This window comes from Myotis yumanensis, unplaced genomic scaffold, assembly GCF_028538775.1.
Source record: "Myotis yumanensis isolate MYYU_CA2020_CCGP unplaced genomic scaffold, mMyoYum1.0.hap1 SCAF_2, whole genome shotgun sequence".
Classification (NCBI taxonomy): Eukaryota; Metazoa; Chordata; class Mammalia; order Chiroptera; family Vespertilionidae; genus Myotis; species Myotis yumanensis.
The window spans coordinates 179,214,579-179,235,879 of record NW_027223753.1 but is presented as its reverse complement, the minus strand read 5'-3'; the positions used below and the strand labels follow the sequence as shown (position 1 = coordinate 179,235,879).

At 38.6% G+C, this 21,301-nt stretch overlaps 1 protein-coding gene across 2 annotated transcripts in view; it reads right to left on the bottom strand.

Moving 5' to 3' along the window:
- Positions 1-1,178: 1,178 nt before the first annotated feature.
- ZMAT3 (zinc finger matrin-type 3) overlaps positions 1,179-21,301 on the bottom strand; it is a 37,578-nt gene continuing 17,455 nt past the window's right edge. For both annotated transcript variants that reach the window (XM_070406771.1, XM_070406772.1), the window contains exons 3-6: positions 15,371-15,490; positions 11,087-11,253; positions 10,865-10,965; positions 1,179-8,437 (exon numbers count right to left, since the gene is read on the bottom strand). In XM_070406771.1, the coding sequence (XP_070262872.1) occupies positions 8,229-8,437; positions 10,865-10,965; positions 11,087-11,253; positions 15,371-15,490 (597 nt within the window). In that variant the 3' untranslated portion in view covers positions 1,179-8,228. The remainder of the gene's footprint in view (positions 8,438-10,864; positions 10,966-11,086; positions 11,254-15,370; positions 15,491-21,301) is intronic.

Below are 21,301 nucleotides of genomic sequence, written 5' to 3'. Positions count from 1 at the left end.
TCTCTCTCACACGTGCACATGCATATACACACAATGGAGTGCATTTTCAGGTGATTTGTTTGTTGTTCGGTAAGGACTCATAATCACATCCCTATTCAATATTTACATTTCACAATAGTTGCCTGTCTTCATCTTTTTGTAAATTCCCCATTTTCAACAGTTTATGATTATCCCACAAATAAGCATAAAACTTGGTGGGCTACGTCTCAAGATGATAAAAATCTTAAAAGTCATCACAAAAAGTATCTATTTCTGATCTCTCTATAATCATATACCAATTTACAATGGATTGGGAGAGTTCATTGCTAGTCTTTTATAGACAGGCAATTTTAAAGGATAAGACCCAGTGCTTGGTCTTGAATAAATTTTCAGGGAACGGATAAGCCTCAGAAATGCCTGGGGGCAAAAAAAATAAAAGAGCTGAAAAGCTCTACTGGTTTAAGACTTTTTTTTCTTTAATGCCCATTATTATGATTTTCTTTTAAGCTAAAAATCTCTTGGAGATGATTTAATAAAATGTGCTGATGCCTTGAGTAAAACAGACTCAATGTGATCTATTCAGTTCATTCAGTAACATTTTTTGTGTGTGCAGACAAGAACGTTTCCCACGACAGTAAGTGTATGTGTCTCGCATCCCGATTAAACAAGCCCTAACAGCACCTTCTGGGCCTATAATCTACTCTTCAAAATGAGCATTTAAGGTCAAAAGCACATTGCATACAGTAAAACAGAGTGCTTAATGACCATACCCCAATAATATATTGTACTTTCAAGCTAATTATCAGAGTAATTTACATGTGAAATACCCAAACTATTAATGGGTATATGCCTGTTAATGTGCTTATTATCTAGAAGCAGCCGTTATGATCCTGCTAAGCTCAACTATTCTCCAAATTTGAAGGGAAGATAAATTTTAAAATATGTCAGTAAAACTAAGAGCTCACTCCAACCTCAGGCTGACTCTAGTGAGGAGGGAAGGGAGAGGGTAGTGTGGGCAGCTAGGTCAATTCCACTGCAAGCCCAAAAGCTGACAAGACTCCACATGCGTTCAAGTCCATGGCAGATTAGGTGCAGACTGACTAACGGTGAACTCACAGCCATTGCACATCAGCGTCGAAAATACCTCCGGGCTGGCAATGCACCTTTTCCCTCGACCTCCAACTCATCACCAAACAATCTGCAGACAAGACTCAGAAAGTGTTTTATTCAATTGAACACAAAATGCCTGTTATCATAACGTCAAGCCTTTATCAGAAATCAATACATGGTGAGGATACACAGCCAGAACGAGCCGTCAACATCAGCAGTATAAATTTTAAGTAACTTTTTTGATTTCTAATTCAATGTGCAGAAGAACATAAAACCAAAAGAGCAATTTCAATTTCACAATTCACAGTTGATTGGTTTTAATCCCATGACACTTTTGTCATTTCTGTAGCCCCAGAACAGAAGCAGATTTCCAACACGTGAACTGGCACTTGGCACCAACAGCACACACCATGTTAAACCCCTGTAGGACACTGAGAAATCATTTGAGGGAGCAACCCCAATTTGACACAGTTTTGGCTGGCTTCTATTTTATTTTATTTTTTTAGCTATGGACTTTACTAGAGACATTGTTCTAGTGAAATAGCAAAAACTGTTTGAAAAGCTTGCCATGCCATTAAATGAAGGGCTTTAATGTCACCCTTGCTTTTCCATGATTTTATTCTCTAATTTAGAACAGTAGCTGCACTAAAATGCAACCTTAACAGTGAAAGCAAAGTCGTTTTTGCTTCTGGAGCTAGAGCAGACAGCCAAGAGAGGCAATGTGTATTGTCCTAGCAGATAAAAGGAATGCGTTAGAGCAGTCTGACATACTCTAGTAAGGCATTTCAAAGCAGACACACCATACCCAAATTAAATTATAGTGGGCAGCCGAGGATACCACAAGGTAAACACCAATTTGCACAGAATCAACATGAAATTCTTATAAAATGACACACGGGTTTACAAAACCACAGGAAGGAGCTCAAGTACCAAGAGAAGGCAAACAACAATCAGCCCCTCTAAAAGAGTTTTGTTTCTGTAAATGCCAGATTTGCAGAGTAGAAATAAACTTTCTATGTTCTTTGCCCTAGGATATTATCATTCCTTCTGACATATGGGGTTACTTTTCCTTAAAAAAATAGATCATGTAGAGAATATACATATAACCAGTGATATAGAACATTTATTTTCACTAGTGAGGGGGTCACTTAAGCACTTACATGGAAAGAATTATGAATGAATCATGAAAGTCATTGAAATGCAAAAATAAATCCGATAAAAACTGCATTCGTTAGTATTCAACAGTAAAGTTCTATTTTCAGCAACTTCATTGGCTTAATGGGAACTACGACCATGAGAAGATCTTTAAGTTCAAAAGATACGAAATGCCTAAAAAGGAAAAGTCCAATTACTAAAAATTCATACTTTCATTTGAAGAGCCCCAAAGAAAATATTATTTTAGAAGCCTTGAATCTTATCAAAATAGCACAAGTGTAAGATTCAAGAACATTGAAGTTTCCATTCTGACATATCCATTGCATCTTCATGCCCTGGAACAAGTCACTTAAATTCTTTGCCCACCAAAAAAAAATGCCATAATAAAGGCATACGTAAAAAAAAAAAAAAGTTTTCCAGACAGTAGTAGAGTAAAGCTAAAGATGGGTACTAAGGCTCACAATTTCAACAACTCATTGTACAGTAGTCATTTTCAATCCTGCTAATTATGGCTGGAGGAAGCATGGACAAGTACCATTGTCAGGGAACTCAAAGGCTTTAGATAAATGAATGGTTTTAACTTTCTAAACTACTTAATCTGCTCATCAAGAGTTATTTAAAACAACTAACCATCTATGGGTTTGACTCTATACTTCCTGGTAGAACAGGTGAAAGTAGTGAAGGAAACATGATAAGATGAGAAAAGCAGCAGCAGGTTGAAATGAGGTATATGCTGATTTAATAAACCCCAATCAGCAACTAACAATTTTTTAAAGAAGCTGCATAGTTCAGCAACATACATCATAACAACAGGGACAAGGGAGAAATTATTGTCATGAAACTTTAAGACATATGACAACTAAGCATTTAAAATGACCAACTTGAGAAAACTTCAGTTTGAAAGTTGTCTTCCCTCACTCTAAACACATACAAAAACAGAAACTGGAAGGCTAAAGTCCACACAAGAAAAACTGTATGTTAACTGGCTCAGGTTATCAATTTCATGAGTTCAAGAAACATATGATCTAAACTTATCATTGAGATGCTGCTTTTTAAAAGCTATTGATATTTAAACAAATATTAAATTCTAGTTAACGACACCTATGCTAAAGTGTTTAAGGAAAATGTATTGTCTGAAATTTACACTGAAATGTATATTTAAAATAAACTATGGAATGGTGGATGAATAAAGGATTGGATATGTGGTAATACAAATATAGTAAAATAGTGATTGTAGAATCTAGTGGTGGGTATATTGTAAAAAAATTTTGATATGTGTTTGAAAATTTTCATAATAAAATGTTAAATTTCTACAATACATTTAGTAGTATGTTTTAAAGACTCAAAGTACTCAGCAATTTGGAATTTTAAAAGTTATTTGAAGTAGGAAAATTTTTGCTTTAAGAGTCCTCAGACCTGATTTGGGAAGATGCTTTTTTAAACGTAGAGACAAAGTAACATACTTAATACCTACTGAGCATGACAATCTCTTCCCACACTTATTTGTAATACATAATTCTCTTCTCTCTACAGAAGACACAAGTTTGAAAAAGAACACTGGAATGAAGTTCTTCTCAAAGTCAGTGTCAAGCTCTTCCCAACCCACCACACCACCCTTCACTAAATATAAATGTAATACAGATAAAAGTGAAAACTAATCTGTGACTGTTGCCAGTCTAGGACAGCTGAATTCATTTTCATGGTGTATGGTTCCTGATCAACACTAATAATGGTTTTATTCAATATCAAATTGAGACAGCATTAAGAGAAAAAAAAAAGGTGTAGAACATAGAATTCACACAGACCTTTGCCTTTCCAAGCTTCTGTGTGTAATGAACTGTGATTAATGACAATAATTATAACATCTCTTCCTTCTGTGAAATGCTAAAACTTGCTAAAGGCACTCATATTCTGGGCTTAACAAAAACAGGGTCACATGGGACTATAAGCCAGTATTTTGTTGTTGTTTTGGTGGCTACCCAGAAAGGGAGTTTACAATGATCCTCCCATTCATAATGGGAAGAAAAAGTCAAAAGAGCTATCAGAACAAATATATGGGAAGCTATTTACACAGTTATTTGTCCATTTTGTTAGACCGATAACTCCCAATAGTAGGGATCCACCGCCAAAAATAAAAGCAACAACAAAACACTATTATGTATGAAACTCCATAACAGTGATTTGGCTGGTGCTAAAAAAAAAAAACAAACAAACAAACAAAAAAAAACCTTGGTAGGGTAGAATATTTTTAGACATCTCTTCAACATTAAACTTTCCCTATACTAACAAAACATTTGTCTAATTTCTAAAGTAGCTCTAATGTCCTTATATGTCTCACCAAGTTCTTTACCGAGTACTTCCAGCTGAAGTCCTGAAGAAACAAAATAGATTAGGTTCCAAACCCACCTTTCCTAGGCTGCTCTGTGGAAAATACTATGCAGGACGATTACAGTTCTCCCATGATCTGAGCAAACTCATTTTACATAGGTCACTGGGCAGTCCTCAAACTGTCCGTTGCTCATTGTTCCAGCCAATTCAGAATCATAAATCCCACAGCTAATCCTTAAACTCTATCTTCAGAGGAAGATATATATATATTTGATCTCTGTTTAAAGTGTAGCTGGGCTACAGCAAGTGTACCAGCCATAGAACAGCTCTGCAAAATAAGGTGGAAGATCGCATGCTTCCTTTAGCTGTTCAAGTCAGAGGGACATAAGGATGACCTCAGCCACGATTCTTCACTCACTCTCAGAGTTCAGAAACCGAATTGGTTTTCTACGTGTACCATCTCATTAGAAGGGGAGAGAGTGAGGAATTGGAGGAGGAACTTTTTCAAAATGGGTGGTATACAAAAAGTATTCACTTAGAGAATTCAGTGCAAGAGGAGGCAGGCAGACAAATGTAATAAACAACATGCACATATTTACAAGTTGCAGTATGTGATATACAAAGACAAGACCAATAACGTATTTTCTGTTCAATGTGGAGTCAAAAGGAGTACATGGCACACTCAGTTTTATAGTTTCACTTTTTGGGGGGGAAGAAACAACACTTCGAAGGCATATGCAATCCAATCTTTTAATTGGGACATGTTATTTTTCCTTTACAACTTCTTGCCCTCAATATGTTAGCAGAGTTTCTGTCATCTTCTCACAATGACAACTTACCCAAAGATATTCACAGAGAAGATAGACTTGGATGCCATGAGTTCTTGCAGGTGATTACTGAAATCTATTTAATTTAATTGACTCCAGATGTTCCGTCAGTTGGGCCTCAGTCTGTCCTTGTACACAGCATGTAAAAGACACTAACATGATTCCTGGGGAACACAGGGTGCAAAGTCTCAAGCACGTTACAGAGCAAGACTGGACTTCACAAATGAAATCAACAGAGATCACAAGTCATGGACTGCAGTAGTCACAACAAGCTTTCCGACAGGGAAAACACTGTCTATGAGGAATGCGTGGATATGAGAAACTGCACCATGCAGAAATGTCTTTATTCAGGCATTTCCTTTCTGACAGCCTCACCCTTTGTCTCACCTATGGAACACAGATCATTGCAAGGTATCGAGCCCAGAACACAACCCACTGTCACAGAGATGTGTAGGGGCTTTTTAGGGGTCTGTGTATGTAACTTCTATAAATGATCACGGAAGTTATTTACCAACTTCCTAGAGTTTAGAAATTAAGGAGCAAACCAAGTTATTGTAGGCAATATGGTATCTAAAGTGTTCATATAAAACAAACACATAGCTCTTTTTTAGTGCAAAGAAATATAGCAAGTAAGAAATAACACTCTAGATCTTTTTTCTTTCAAAGAAAATGCGTTTATGCATTCCTAACATCCATTAAGGGCACTGGGAGACTGGCAACCTGAACACGAAAGGCCAGGAAAACACATCAAGGCCTTAAATCCACTGGTTTTTGTATATATAATGAAATTATTAGGTGGGGAGAGTGAGGAAAACCCTTCCTTTAATTTTATCTGCAAAGAAAAAACTGAAAGTGGATGAATGTCACTTTTACAAAATGCAAATTCTTATCCACAATCTTTTACTGTTATCTGAAATAAGAATTCAATGAAATCTTCTCTGTGGTAACACATAAAAGCATATACCTATAATTTTATACATGTGTCTATATGTATATAAATACACATACAGAGAGAAGGGAAAATGGGATTTTTAAATAATCATAGAACCAAGTGGCCAGCACTGTAATATTAAAATCTACCAAAAAATTATACTTAGCAGCAAAATGAATAATGTACTGACCAATAAAATAAGTTCTAAATTGCCCTAAACTCATCAACTGTATTTTATAAGTTACTGCACAAAGGATTATTTTGCTAAGAGTCACAGCTCTAAAGAGAATCTCAATTGAATATTATTCTTCTGTTTCTGGGAGAGAAAAATATTATTAAATAATTTTACTTTTCAAAAACCATCACTCCAACAGAAGAGTGACTTGATACTGTACCAAAGGTTAATCACAAAACTGAATTTTAAACATGAGTCTAGAGCATTCAACATTGTTAGAAGTATTAAAGAAAGGAATTGTTATAATTTTCCTTCTCCCCATCTCTTTGCATATAGAATTCTCAAGGGAAAACGGGAGTTTGGTATTTTTCAATAAGCATTCAAGTATGAATTGACCATAATGCAAAAATACTGCTCAACATAAACTTCTTTGTGGCCTTTCAAAAGAAGTATGGATGAGCACCAGCCTAATCCATGTAAATACAGTAAGTAGGTAAAATACAGTTAATGAAAGTTCATAGAGTACTCCATTACTTAATCTAGACATACACTAGAGCTTTTAAAAAAAATGCAAAACTAATAATACTGCTGTAATTATCAGATAACAAGTAATCTATAATGTATTTCTATTATTTTCAAGGAAGCTGAATTAGAAAGAATGAAATCAAAGTTCATGTATTTTTCTACTTGAAATGATAATGAAATTGAATCAACTTTTTAAAAATTCCTCTCTGTGTAACAGTATTTTTCAGGACAGCCAACTAACAACACACAGATGAATGTAAGTAAAATATAAGGATCAGTGTATCTACAAAGTCTGCCAAACCAAATACCCAGAGATCTAAATTTATGACTGAGGCCATCATATAAGTAACAAGTTATTATCAACTAAGTAACTCTAAATTGAAAAATCAAACACATCTTTACATTTCCTAAAACCAGCTGAAAAATACTTTTTTTAAAAAATATCGTATCTATCTTAAATTCATTGGATATTCAAATGTGGGGCTTGGAAATCCCACAACATAGATGGGGCATGAAAATGACTTATGGGACAAGCTAATTCAACAGGGGTGGTGAGGATGGGGGAAAAGGTAGCATTTAAACATGTGAAATCCATAACTGGAAATGAAGTTACACTGTTTGGAAGTCCACAAGGACATCGGAGGTGTCTGAATCCAAGAAAACCTTCATCTCAATCATGGGAAGACATGATAAGAGGAAAGATGTCCTGGGAAAGACCCTAATGCAGTTTATAATAGTATGTCCTACCGACGAGATATTGAGTTGAGGTGAGGTTCCAAAGGAGCCCTGGGAAAGTGAAATCTCTGCTTACCTGTTTTTACTGTGATCTGAAGAACTCAATAAAATCCTTAACGGTACACAAAATTGCAAAAGAAGATGAGATTTTTAAATAGTTAAAGCTCTAAGTGGTCAGGCTTCTTACTGACCAGAACTTGGTCAAGATAAAAATTTATTTTTCATGGGGTAGGGAGGTCACATGCTCTAAGTAACTCAACACAGCTGACCTGAAAAAGCATCATGACCTAAGAAGCACGTTCTTGTCCTTCCCCAATGTTGACATCTCATGGTACCACTGCAGTTACAAGTATTAACATTAAGCAGAGGAATGTACTTATATCAAAAGGACCACAAAGCAGGGCATGTTGACAGAAGGCAAATAACAGGCAGGACGAGCTGATCTATCTGAACACAACGATCCCTATACATAGCCCAGATTCTCCATCTCATTCCTGTACCGCTGTTCAGACACCTTGCTTTTATGCTGCTTGCTCTCTAAATGATGCCGGAATTCCACCTCTTCGCCAGCCCCAACATTGCACATCGAGCAGTAAAACTGGCCACTTGGAGTAACGCACATGGCCAGATCACGCGGAATTCTCTGCCGAGAGCGGCGATTGAAGTACGGACCTGCCAAAGCAAGAGACAAAAGTAATTTGTTCACTTCAAAATAGTCACTAAGTGAATGACAACAGTCTGATCAATCATCACTGTAATTTGTATTTTTTTAGTCATTATAAAATTCACAGATTCCTAGCTTTAAATAAATGTGAAGTTAATGGATTTTTAAAATTACAATTTTATACAGGTTCAGCTAAAAGCTAATATGATTCTTCCAACTCTTGTCAAAAAGGTTACTGTAGAGCCAAACCCAAATTCTAAATGACAATGTCTCTAAAAAGTAGGTACAGTTTTAAAAGTGATTTAATTTCCCAGCATTACATGGTTTAATAATTATGCCAACATTTTAATCCAAAAATTCTATTTCTAAGAATTATCCTAAGAAAATATTAAGAATTCTTGCACAAAGATTTATCAGTGAGGATATTTATTTCATCAGTATTTATAAAAAGCTTTTTTGGAAGGATGTGAGAAAAGAAGAGTTCCAAAAATACAATTTAAAAAATTACGGTAAAAACTGCAATGGAAAACATGCTCTCACTAAAAGTAATAAAAACATTTTAGTTACATGAAAATCCTATATAATAAAGAGGTAATATGCAAATTGACCATTACAACCTCACACAAGATGGCCACCCCCATGTAGTCATAAGATTGGCCAGCAGGGGAGGGCAGTTAGGGGTGACCGGGCCTGCAGGGGAGGAATGAGAGTTGGGGCAACTAGGCCTGCAGGGGAAGGGCAGTTGGGGGTGACCAGGCCTGCAGGGGAGGGCAGTTGGGGGCGACTGGGTCTGCAGGGGAGGGCAGTTGGGGGTGATCGGGCCAGCAGGGACGGCAGTTGGGGGCGATCGGACTGGCAGGGGAGCAGCTAGGCGTCGATCAGGCTGGCAGGGGTGTGGTTAGGGGGTGATCAGGCTGGCAGGCAGAAGCAGTTAGGGGCAATCAGGCAGGCAAGCAGTTGGGGGCCAGCAGTCCCAGATTATGAGAGGGATGTCGCAGATTGGAAAGGGTGCAGGCTGGGCTGAGGGACACCGCCCCCCCCCCCCCACAGTGCACAGATTTCATGCACCGGGTCTCTAGTGTGATTATAATATGCTATTAAGTGAAATAAGAATATCACAAAATATAATCACATTTCTATTTTAAAGAAGTATTATGTAGAAAGAGTGGAATGACATATGTAAAAATGTTGGTGGAATTATTGATCATTTTCTTTTATTCTTTTTACATAACTGACTCCTTAGGTTGGACCAATAACTTATTAATTTTATGCTTTCCTTTTCTACTATAATAAATAGTTGAGGCTTTTCTCAAAATATTGCTTTCACTTCATTCTACAAATTTAATATATTTTTATTGATGTTTGGTTCTAATATTTTTAATACTCTATATAATTTCTTCTTTGGCCTATGAGTTATTTAGAAGTGTTTTTAAATTTCCAAACAACTGGAAATTCTGCGTGATTTTTAAAAATATTTTTTTTACTGACATCTCACTTGTTCTCCGGTCAGAGAACATAGTCTAAACTACCTTCTGATCTAAAGTTTATTTCATCTAACTTTAATATTGCTATCTCAGCTTCCTTCATTTTAGCTAATTTTTAATCTAATTTTATAACCTCTGGGTTTTAACTGAGAATTTAGTAAATTTACACTTATTACAATTACTGATCTATGTTTAGGCTTTTTATAACTATATTACATTGTTGTTTCTATCTGTCTCTATTTTCTATGTTTCTCTTACCTTTCCAATTAACTGTTTTTCATTTGTTGTTTGTTTTACTATTCACATGAATAACCTACGCTGGTATGTGTATGCATTGGAGACCAGGGCAGAGGGAGGATGAGGGACTATTCAGTCCTACTTTCCCTCCTCAAGATAATCATCCCTATAAACTAGTTGTTCTGAACTGAAGGTGTATACGTAGGAAGCATTTTCAAAGTACATGTATGTCTGGGTCCTACTCCAAATGTACTGACTGAAAATCTCTGAGTCCTGGTTCAAGCATGTGTATTTTATAACAACTCCCCAGGGCAATTCTAATTCACTACCCTGGTGAAGCACCACTGCTATAATGCTTTTAATTTTCCCCAAGATATATGGATTTAGCACAGTGCAACCGTAAACCAAATAGCTCATTTTTATAAGAGATTTTACATTCCTCAGCTGGAAAATACCAGAAGAAACATAAAGGAACCATAATTAAACATCTTAAAACATAAACTATAGTTTAAAATGAAAATAAATAATATACTAAATAGAAAATAAATAAATAATTGAGACCTGAAATAAACACCAGCTTGAAAAGCCACTAGACCAATTCAAACAAAGCAGCTTACCCCAAATTCTCAGGGCTATCTATTACCATTAAAAGAAGTAAAAATAAAGGAGACCATTTGCAGCAGTAGCCAAGGTATGTGGAAATTCACTGGATACCTGTATTATTCTGTACTGTATACATATTTCTCCTATTAGGCATCATTTTATATTCATTCCCTTCTTTCCGGGCCCGCCGTTGACCGGCCTCTGAGGATTCCCTGAAGAAAAGAAATTTTAAAAGAGTGAGACTTCTAAACAGGGATCCATTTCAACTCTTTCTCTCTACAGACACTCAGTCTCACACAACACTTTGGCCTCAGAGAAAACGGCAATACCTACGAGAACGAGTTACTCTGAGCTTCCGCCAGCCGCAGTCTCTTGGCGTGATTCTTCCCTTGATAGTGAGCCTGAGCCACAGCTGGAGAACTAAAGGAGGCATCACAGAGCTTACAGTAATCATTCTCTGTGGCCAGGATCACTCGGCCTCCCGGCTTAAAGGAGCCCATCTGACATCAAAGACATAAGAAACAAGGTTACAAAGGAAAATCTGGGGCTTATTTCCCTCTCCTCCTCCAAGTTCCTTCTAAGGCTAGGAGACACTTGACCATGGTTTTCAGGACAATCACCAATGCAACAAAATCATGAATGGCTCATTGCTATCTCCAATGAAGAATTAAAAAAATAAAATAAAACCCAGAATGGAAAATTTAAGGTAGTATACGTAAAGGCTAAAATCATATTATCAGAAAAAGTCAAGTCAGCCCAGAAGCCATCCATAAGCATTTACTGATCACCTACAGTTAACAGGGCTTGCTACCTAATGCAGAAGTTATATACAAATATATATATATATATATAAATATATATACACACACACACACATATATATATATACACACACACACATACATACAGTGGGGCCTTGATTTACGAGTGTCCCGACTAACGAGTTTTTCGAGATACGAGCCGTCTCTCGGCCGATTTTTTGCTTTGAGTTGCGAGCTAAAATTCGGGTTATGAGCCAGCTTCAGATACCCCACCGCTAGTTGGCGCAGCGAACGTCACAGTGAACGCCACAACATCAGCCCAGCATCACGTGTCTCACCCGTTCAGTTTATGATTTGAAATATGAGTAATTTGAGTTACGAGCTCCATCACAGAACGAATTAAACTCGTAAGTCAAGGCCCCACTGTATGTGTGTGTCTGTGTGTGTGTGTATATATATATATATATATATTTTTTTTTTTTAAATGAGCCCCTGCTCAAAGAGTCTACAAATTAGCTACAGATACAATATAATTAGGAGAAGATAATCAGCAGACCCAGCCAACTGTATTCAGGTTGGAAAACAATGAGTTAAGGGAAATCTAATATAGTGCCTGAAAGATAGTATGCACTCAATAAATGTTATTGGGCTAATAAAAAACAACAAACTAGATTCTGTCTGGAGGAGAACAAAATATATAAGAGTCTGGAAAGCATATCACATCAGGACCAGCTGAAAGAAATAGCACTGTTTCACCTGGAAGGGAAGACTTTCTGGACATGGGAGAGCTGTCTTCAAACACCATAAAGGGCTGTGCTCTGAAAGAAAGCTACAGCCGGCTGTTTGCCCAAAAGGGTGGAGCTGGCTGAAAACAGTCCCAGCAGAGAGCAGCCATCCAGTTCTAGAGCAGCCTTCAGGACTCAGTACTGTGACAACGACACCACCAGAAGATCATTCTGGGAACTTTCCTGTCCTCTGATGCTGTGTTTAACACATCTCATTTACCCCCACAAATTCTTGAGGATGGAGGAATAGCTGGTATTGCTATCCATACATTAAGTACCAGACAGCTGACATTCAGAAAAGTAAAATTATACCGTGATGAGTAGAGGTCTAAGATCAAAAAAATTCTTGCCCCACCACATGTAACACCCAGGACAAGTTACTTAGCTTACCTGTGCTTCTAATAAACTTCCAGGTAAGACCGAGGTTGCTGGCCCATGGATTACTCTCAGAGTAATAAGGCCAATACCGCTAAGTTACTGTAAGCATTCCATGAAGTCAGGGCCCAGGGCAAGAATGAGGCAAGCAGGCACTTGCCAAGGGCACAAAATTTAAGAGAGCATAAAAAAAAAACACCCAACAATCAAAAATAAATAATATTTTAATGGAATATTTTTATAAATGCAAAAAATCAATGAGGAACAAAATATCAAAATATTAAATAACAACAGGATCAGTAACTGCCATGCCAAGCCATAGAGCAGCCTGAGGCAAAAGGAGAATCAGTAATATTTATCCTATGTTTTTTAACCTTTCATTCACCATTGAATTTTTTACATTAATTTTGAAATTTGAAAATAGTTATCTAAGCCCTGGCCAGTGTTGTTAAGTGGTTAGAGCATTGGCTCATGCACTAAAGGGTCACAGGTTCAATTGCTGGTCAAGGGCATCTATCTGGGCTGCAGGTTCAATATTCAGCCCCAGTTGAGGCGTGTTAGGAGGCAACCAATCGATGTGTCTCACTCGCATAAATGTTTCTCTCTCTCTCTCTCTCTCTCTCTCCCCCCCCCACCTTCCACCACCCTCCTTCTCTCCCTTCCACTCTTTCTAAAAATTAATGGAAAAAATATCCTTGGGTGAGGATTAATAACAGCAAAAAAATAAATAAATAGTTATCTTGACTAATGAGATTTTAGTCTCCCTCTTAAACTTTATGCTGAAATGTAATGCATCTCTCTCCCCATCCTAGTCCCAGCCCTGAATTAAACAATGCATGAAAAGTGCTTAGCAGAGTACCTGGCATAGTAAAGTACTCAATTAGACTTATTATTATGACCATTGTATTGTTCTAAAGACAAATAATACTTCAAGACAGATTAAGGAGTAGAATCCATATGTCAGAGGCTGTTAAAGTACAGGAATACCTTGCTTGAAACACCTGCTCTATCATTCAAAGAGTAAACAAAACTCTGCTTTCACCCAGAAAGTGTTTCTACAGGTTCTCTGGACAGAAGTTTAAAAAAAGAAGAAGAAGAAGAAGAAGAAGGGAGAGGGCATGCAATCTCAAGAAATTGATCTTAGCCGAGACCGGTTTGGCTCAGTGGATAGAGCGTCGGCCTGCGGACTGAAGGGTCCCGGGTTCGATTCCGGTCAAGGGCATGTGCCTGGGTTGCGGGCACATCCCCCGTGGGAGATGTGCAGGAGGCAGCTGGTCGATGTTTCTCTCCCATCGACGTTTCTGACTATCTATCTCTCTCCCTTCCTCTCTGTAAAAAAATCAATAAAAATATATTAAAAAAAAAAAAAGAAATTGATCTTACTAGAAGGCAAAATATAAAGTAAATGGGATTAACTGCAATCCTATATAATAAAGAGGTGATATGCAAATTGACCATCACCCCAACACACAAGATGGCAGGCAGGGGAGGGCAGTTGTGGGCGATCAGGCCAGCAGAGGAGGGCAGTTGGGAGGGACCAGGCTGGCAAGGGAGGGCAGTTGGGGGCGATCAGGCCTGCAGGGGAGGGCAGTTAGGGGTGACCGGGCTGGCAGAAAAGGGGCAGTTGGGGGCAACCAGGGCTGCAAGGGGAGGGCAGTTGGGAGTGGCCAGGCCTGCAGGGGAGGGCAGTTGGGGGGAACAAGGCTGGTAGGGAAGGGCAGTTAGGGGCAACCAGTCCTACAGGGGAGGGCAGTTAGGGGTGACCAGGCCTACAGGGGAGGGAAGTTGGGGGCGACCAGGATGGTAGGGGGCAACCAGTCCTGCAGGGGAGGGCAGTTAGGGGTGACCAGGCCAGCAGGGAAGGGCAGTTAGGGGCAATCGTGTCGGCAGGGGAGGGCTGTTGGGGGCAAGCGGGCCTGCAGGGGAGCAGTTAGACGTCGATCAGGCTGGCAGGGGAGTGGTTAAGGGTGATCAGGCTGGCAGGCAGAAGCAGTTAGGGACAATCAGCAGGCAGGCGAGTGGTTGGGAGCCACCAGTCCCGAATTGGAGAGGGTGCAGGCTGGGCTGAGAGACACATCCCCCCATGCATGTATTTTGTGCACCAGGCCTCTAGTAAAGATATAAAAGTTTAAACAATCTCTTGTTCTATTCAGGGTTTGTTGGTTTTTATTCTAGCTTAGCCTAGACCAGTGATGGCGAACCTATGACATACGTGTCAGAGGTGACAGGTGAACTCATTTTTTTGGTTGATTTTTCGTTAAATGGCATTTAAATATATAAAATAAATATAAAAAATATAAATCTTTGTTTTACTATGGTTGCAAGTATCAAAAAATTTCTATATGTGACACGGCACCAGAGTTAAGTTAGGGTTTTCAAAATGCTGACACGCCGAGCTCAAAATGTTCGCCATCACTGGCCTAGACACAGGGTCATTTAAGCCCGGATTTTGAGAAATGCATAGAGAAAGACTCATGAAACAATATTCATTTCATCATTTCATACATCACAACCAAAGCATGAGAAATCTCAAGGTCGTGGATTTTGGCATGCATTAAATCCAGCCCTGGAGTTCAAGGAGTCAAAAGCACCCAATGGGACCTTTCAGGGGTATTTGCCCAATGGGCACATGGATGACAAATTTCATCCATGGCCATTTGTGCATAGGACAGCTTCCACCCTGCCACATGTCTCACCTGTGGAGGGACTGGAACAGCTGGAGTGGCCACAGGTTCTACCACATTGCTCATTCTGGCAGGAGGAGGACAGCTGTTTGCTGCATAGTAATTTCTGAGTTTCTTACCATGATTTTTACCCTGGAAGTAAAATGAAATGGGTAATCACCATGGTGAAAATTTGTCAAACGGAATTAATATATTCACTTAAAAAAAACAGAAAAAAGGAAAAAACCTACAAACAATACTAACTACATTTTATTCTTTCAGATATGCCACACTAGGGTAAATAGACCACTACTAGATTTGATTACTTGATCTTAAAGTAAATGTCTATTCTTTGGTTGTAACAGGATGATTACATTTATCTGGGAATGATAAGGGAACAAAGCCAAAAGAAATTAATTTCCTATATATTTTAGAAAAGTATTACATTTTACAGCAATCTGTGTCCTTCCCAAATGTGTTGCCTTTCCTACACCACAGCCCGAATATAAATTTCATAATACTCTGATCTAATCTACTTTATAAGTCTGTGACAAAATGGATAATCCAATTATTTTTACAGGCATAGCTCTTACAGAGTAGCTTTTTACTTTGTGCATTAGATCATTTGCTGCTCACAAAAATTCTGTGAGAGGAACTTGTTAATATTATCCACATAGGACAGCTGAAGAGCCATGATCCATAGTGTGGGGACCTGCCACCAACACCCAACATTCAATAGGGCCACGCAGTGCAGCAGAGCTCGAGGCAGGCCTTCCGAGTCCAAAGCAAGGCCCTGGTTCACCACAGCATGATGGCTGCAGATGCACTGTGAACCTCTATTAAAATGGATTTGCTTCTCTCACTGTGTTTCCTTTAAGTTATTATTCACATGATTATTCACATGACTATACTCCTTGGAACTGCTGCAAATTGGTGGGAAGGGTCAGTGATCTAAAAGCATCCTAAATGAGGAGGGGAAAGTATATTATTCTTTAAACTACTTTGTAAAAATCAAACTAGTAGGCATTTATTTACCATCTATTATATGCTAAGCCTTAAAGGAATTAGAGTTAGCACACACTCTAGAGGAGATGACAGATACATAGTGATGCACTAAGTTCTACCTTCTGACCACTCACCATGGTTGCAGTGACCTCCATGGGGTCAAAAACCCAGTGGTCATACCTGTGCCTTCATCATATTCTAACTCTAAGCAGCATGATACAATTGATGCTCTCTCCTTCTATTGTCTTCTATGATTCCCTCTCACACCCCTACCTCTCATTCTCTAAATGCTATGGTGTCCAAAGCCCTACCCTCAGTTCTCTTCTCTATCTACACTCAAACTCTCAGTTACTTTACCCAGTCTCATAGCTTTAAAATATAATGACTAAGTTGCTGACTCCCAAAACTATCTATCTCCATCCCTGTTATAAACTCAATGTCTGTGTCCCACCAAACATATACAGTATTGAAATCTAATCTCAATGTGATTGTATTAGGAGGTGATTGGGTCTTCAGGGTGGAGCCTAATTAGTGCCCCTTTATGAAGTACAGCTCGCCCTCCACCTTCCATGTGAGAATATCAGCCGGCCATCTGCAATCTGGAAGAGGGTCCTCACCAGAACCCAACTGTGATGCACCCTGATCTCAGACTTCCAGCCTCCACAACTTTGAGAAATAAACATTCACTGTTTAAGCCACCCGGTCTCTGGTAATTTGTTATAGCCAGCCCCAACAAACTAAGGCAATCCTTGACCTTCAGAGCCACCTATCCAAATGACTTCCTGCCACTGACACTTTGCAGTCTTAAGAGGCATGTCCAACTTAAAATATCTAAAAAATAACTTCTGGTTCCTCCCTCACAGAACTCTCTCATCACTGCCACCACCACTAAGTCATCCACATGTCAGTAAATGGCACTCAAGAAAGACCAGGGATCCTTTTGATTCCCTCCCTCCTTAAAACCAACACGTCTAATCCACCAGCCAGTCCTATCTGCCTACCTTCAAAATATATCCTAAGTCATGCCACTTCTTTCCATGGACACTACAAGTACCACAGTAATCCAAGCTACCAACATTTTCTACCTGCAGCAAGAACTCCTTCCTGGTTTCTGCTCTCAGTCTGTCCTCCTAATTCTCCTCATACCAGCTAGAGTGGTAATTCCAGACATTAATGAGATCATGCCACTCTCTCATGTAGAATCTTCCAATGGTTTCCCACTACACTTAAAATCGACACATCTTACTCATAAGGGCCCACATGATCAGACCCTGCCCGCTTCTCAGATTTTATTTCATACAGCACCCCTTCCCCCAGCTCATTATACTCCGGCCTCACTGGCCTTCCTTCTCTTCCTTAAACATACCAAATTCATTCTAGCTCCAGAGCCTTTGTACTTGCTGTTCCTTCTGCCTAGAATGATCTTCTTTCAGCAGCATGGCTGGCTCCTTCTCATCTCTCAGGTCTCAAATCAAGCAGCAACTCACTCAATCTGAAGTTAATGCCCATCTCCACCTACTCCCCCCCCGCCCCCATACACACTCTCTTTCCATCACATTACCACATTATGTGTCTAAAATAATACTATTTACTTGTTTTCTCTCTTTTCTACTCTCTGGAATGTAGACTCCATGGAAAATAAGAACCCTGTCTTTCTCGTTTACTGTTCTAGCCCAATGTCCAGAACAGTTTCTAGCATATAGTAGGCAACAAGTAAATATTTGCTGGATCAATGAGTCAAGAAGTATAATGGAGATAACAAAGAAGGAAGAACACAGAGAAGGAATTTCTTACTTCCTCCTGAAGGTGTCAGGTATGACCTCCTTGAAAAAGCAACATGTAAGGTCATCTTTTAAAAGGAACAAAAGTTTACCAGGCAGCTAAGGAGTGAGGAGGAAGAAAACTGCGAACAAAGGAAATGGTCTGAGCCCCTCCTGCTGGATAGATGGTCTTCAAGATCCTTTAGAGAAAAGATAGGAGCTGAGATACAAGGAATGGAGGTGAGGGGCGGGGGCGGGGCGGCTAATCCTTAGTGGTTCTGGCCATGACACAGAACTTGGACTTTAGAGGCAGCAGAGAAGGGGACCACTGAAGAACTTTAAGTAAAGTCGTGGCATGACTGGATTGCATTTGATAAAGATTATCCTGGGATCAGCATGGGGATAAATTAGAGTGAATCGAAGCCAGAAGCTGGGAATATAGAGAAGAGAGCCAAAGACAAATCTCCAGGACACTAAAATATAGGATGCAGTAGAGAATGAGGATCCAGAAAATGAGAGGAGACTGCTTAGCCTATGAAGTAAGATGAAAATCAAACAAGTGTGGTATCCTGCAAGCCTAGAACAAGTTGATTCAAAAGAAGAGTGTGGTTAAATACATTATAACCCAAGAACTCTACTTCCAGGTATTATCAAGCGGAAACCACATCTAAGGAGATTTTTATAACAATGTTCCTAGAAGGACTGTTTGTAACAACTGAACAGTGAAAACAAACTAAGTGTCTGTCTACAACATAATGGGTAAATTGTAGTCTATTCAGACAATGGAATACTTGAATGATTGGCAACTTGAATGATTCTCCTAACAAAATGTTGAATAAAAAGAGTAAGTTGCAGAAAAGGATACTTAAGAATAATCTTTTTAATATGGAGGTTAAAAACATTTTTTAAAAAACCCACTACATATTATATAGGAAAACACATGTAGCAAAAGTACAAAACAAGTGTGGGAACAAGAAATACCAATCAGTATAGTGACTACATCTGGGAGCACGGGAAGGAATTGGGGGGTGAGGGGGAGAGAAAGGTGCTCTTCAAATGATTTGATGCTTTTCATCCTTTTAGTTAGAAGGCAAATACACATGTACATTATATAAACAAGAGTGGTTCACTAGGTCAAATGCTACTGTCAGATCAAAACACAGAGGTTAATGAGTTAATGCTTGGATTTGAAAAGACAGAGATCAAGAGTAAACTTGGTAAGAACCATTTCAGTAGCGCAGTGAGGGATGAAAGGCGTGTGAGTAGCTTAAGGAGACAACGGGAGGTGTGAAAGTGAAGATAACCAGTACAGGCAACTTTTTAGAAGAATTCTACTATGATGTGGAACAGAGAAATAGAGTATAGAGTTAGCGGGAGAAACGGATCAGTGAAAGATTTTTTTAAAGATAAGTTGTCTTTTCATTTTTTTTGCATGTATCTATCCAATTTTCCCAACACCACTTACTGAAGAGACTGTCTTGACTCCATTGTATGCTCTTGCCTCCTTTGTCAAATATTACTTGAGCATAGTGGTTTGGGCCGATTTCTGAGTTCTCTATTCTTTTCCATTGGTCTATATGTCTGTTCTTGTGCCAGTACCAGGGAGTTTTGAGAACAGTGGCTTTGTAATACAGCTTGATATCTGGTACTGAGATCTCTCCTACTTTGTTCTTTTTTCTCAGGATCGCTGCAGCTATTCAGGGTCTTTTTTTATTCCAGATGAATTTTTGGAGAGTTTGTTGTAGGTCTGTGAATATGCCATTGGTATTTTAATGGGAAGTACATTGAATCTATAGATTGCTTTAGGTAGTATGGACATTTTAATGATGTTAATTCTACCAATCCATGAACATGGTATGTTCTTCCATCTGTTTATGTCTTCCTCTATCTCTTTTTTCAGTGTCCTGTAGTTTTCCGAGTACAGGTCTTTTACCCCCTTAGTTAAGTTTATTCCTAGACATCTTACTTTTTTTGGTGCGATGGTAAATGGGATTGTTTTTTTAATCTCTCTTTCTGTAAGTTCACTATTGGTGTATAAAAATGCCATAGATTTCTTGGCATTAATTTTGTATCCTACTACATTGCTGAATTCATTTATTAAGTCTAATCATTTTTGATGGAGTCTTTAGGGTTTTCTATGTATAGAATCATGCCATCTGTGAATAAGGACAGATTTACATCTTCTTTTCCAATTTGGATGCCTTTTATTTCTTCTTCTTGTCTAATTGCTATGGCTTGCACTTCCAGTACTATGGTGACAGGAGTGGTGACAGTGGGCATTCCTGTCTCATTCCTGTTCTTAGGTGAAATGGTTTTAGTTTTTGCCCATTGAGTATGATGTTGGTTGTAGGTTTGTCACATAAGGCTTTTATTATGTTGAGGTATGATCCCTCCATTCCCATTTTGCTGAGGGTTTTTATCAAGAAAGGGTGTTGGATTTTGTTGAATGCTTTTTCTGCATCAATTGATATGACTATGTGATTTTTATCTCTCAATTTGTTTATGTGATGTATCACATTTATTGATTTGCAGATATTGTATCAGCCTTGCATCCCCGGGATAAATCCTACTTGGTCATGGTGTAAGATCTTTCTTATGTAATGCTGGATCCGATTTGCTAGAATTTTTGGCATCTATGTTCATGAGGGATATTGGCCTGTAGTTCTCTTTCATTGTGTTGTCTTTATCTGGTTTTGGTATTAGGGTAATGCTGGCTTCATAGAATGAGCTTGGAAGTGTTCCTTCCTCTTGAATTTTTTTTTGAATAATCTGAGGAGGATAGGTTTGAGTTCTTCTGTGAAGTCATCTGGCCCTGGGCTTTTGTTTGCTGGAAGCTTTTTGATGACTGCTTCAATTTCCTCCATAGTTATCAGCCTATTGAGATTTTTAGATTCTTCCTGATTAAGTTTTGGAAGGTTGTATTTTTCTAGGAATATGTTCATTTCCTCCAGGTTGTCTAGTTTGTTGGAATAGAGTTGTTCATAGTATTTTTTAATAATCCTTTGTATTTCTGTGCGGTCTGTTGTTATTTCGCCTCTTTCATTTCTAATTTTGTTTATTTGGGTACTCTCTCTTTGCTTCTTGGTGAACCTGGCTAGAGGTTCATCAATCTTGTTTATCCTTTCAAAGAACCAGCTCTTAGTTTCATTGATTTTTTTTTTTGTCTCTATGTCATTTAGTTCTGCTCTGATCTTTATTA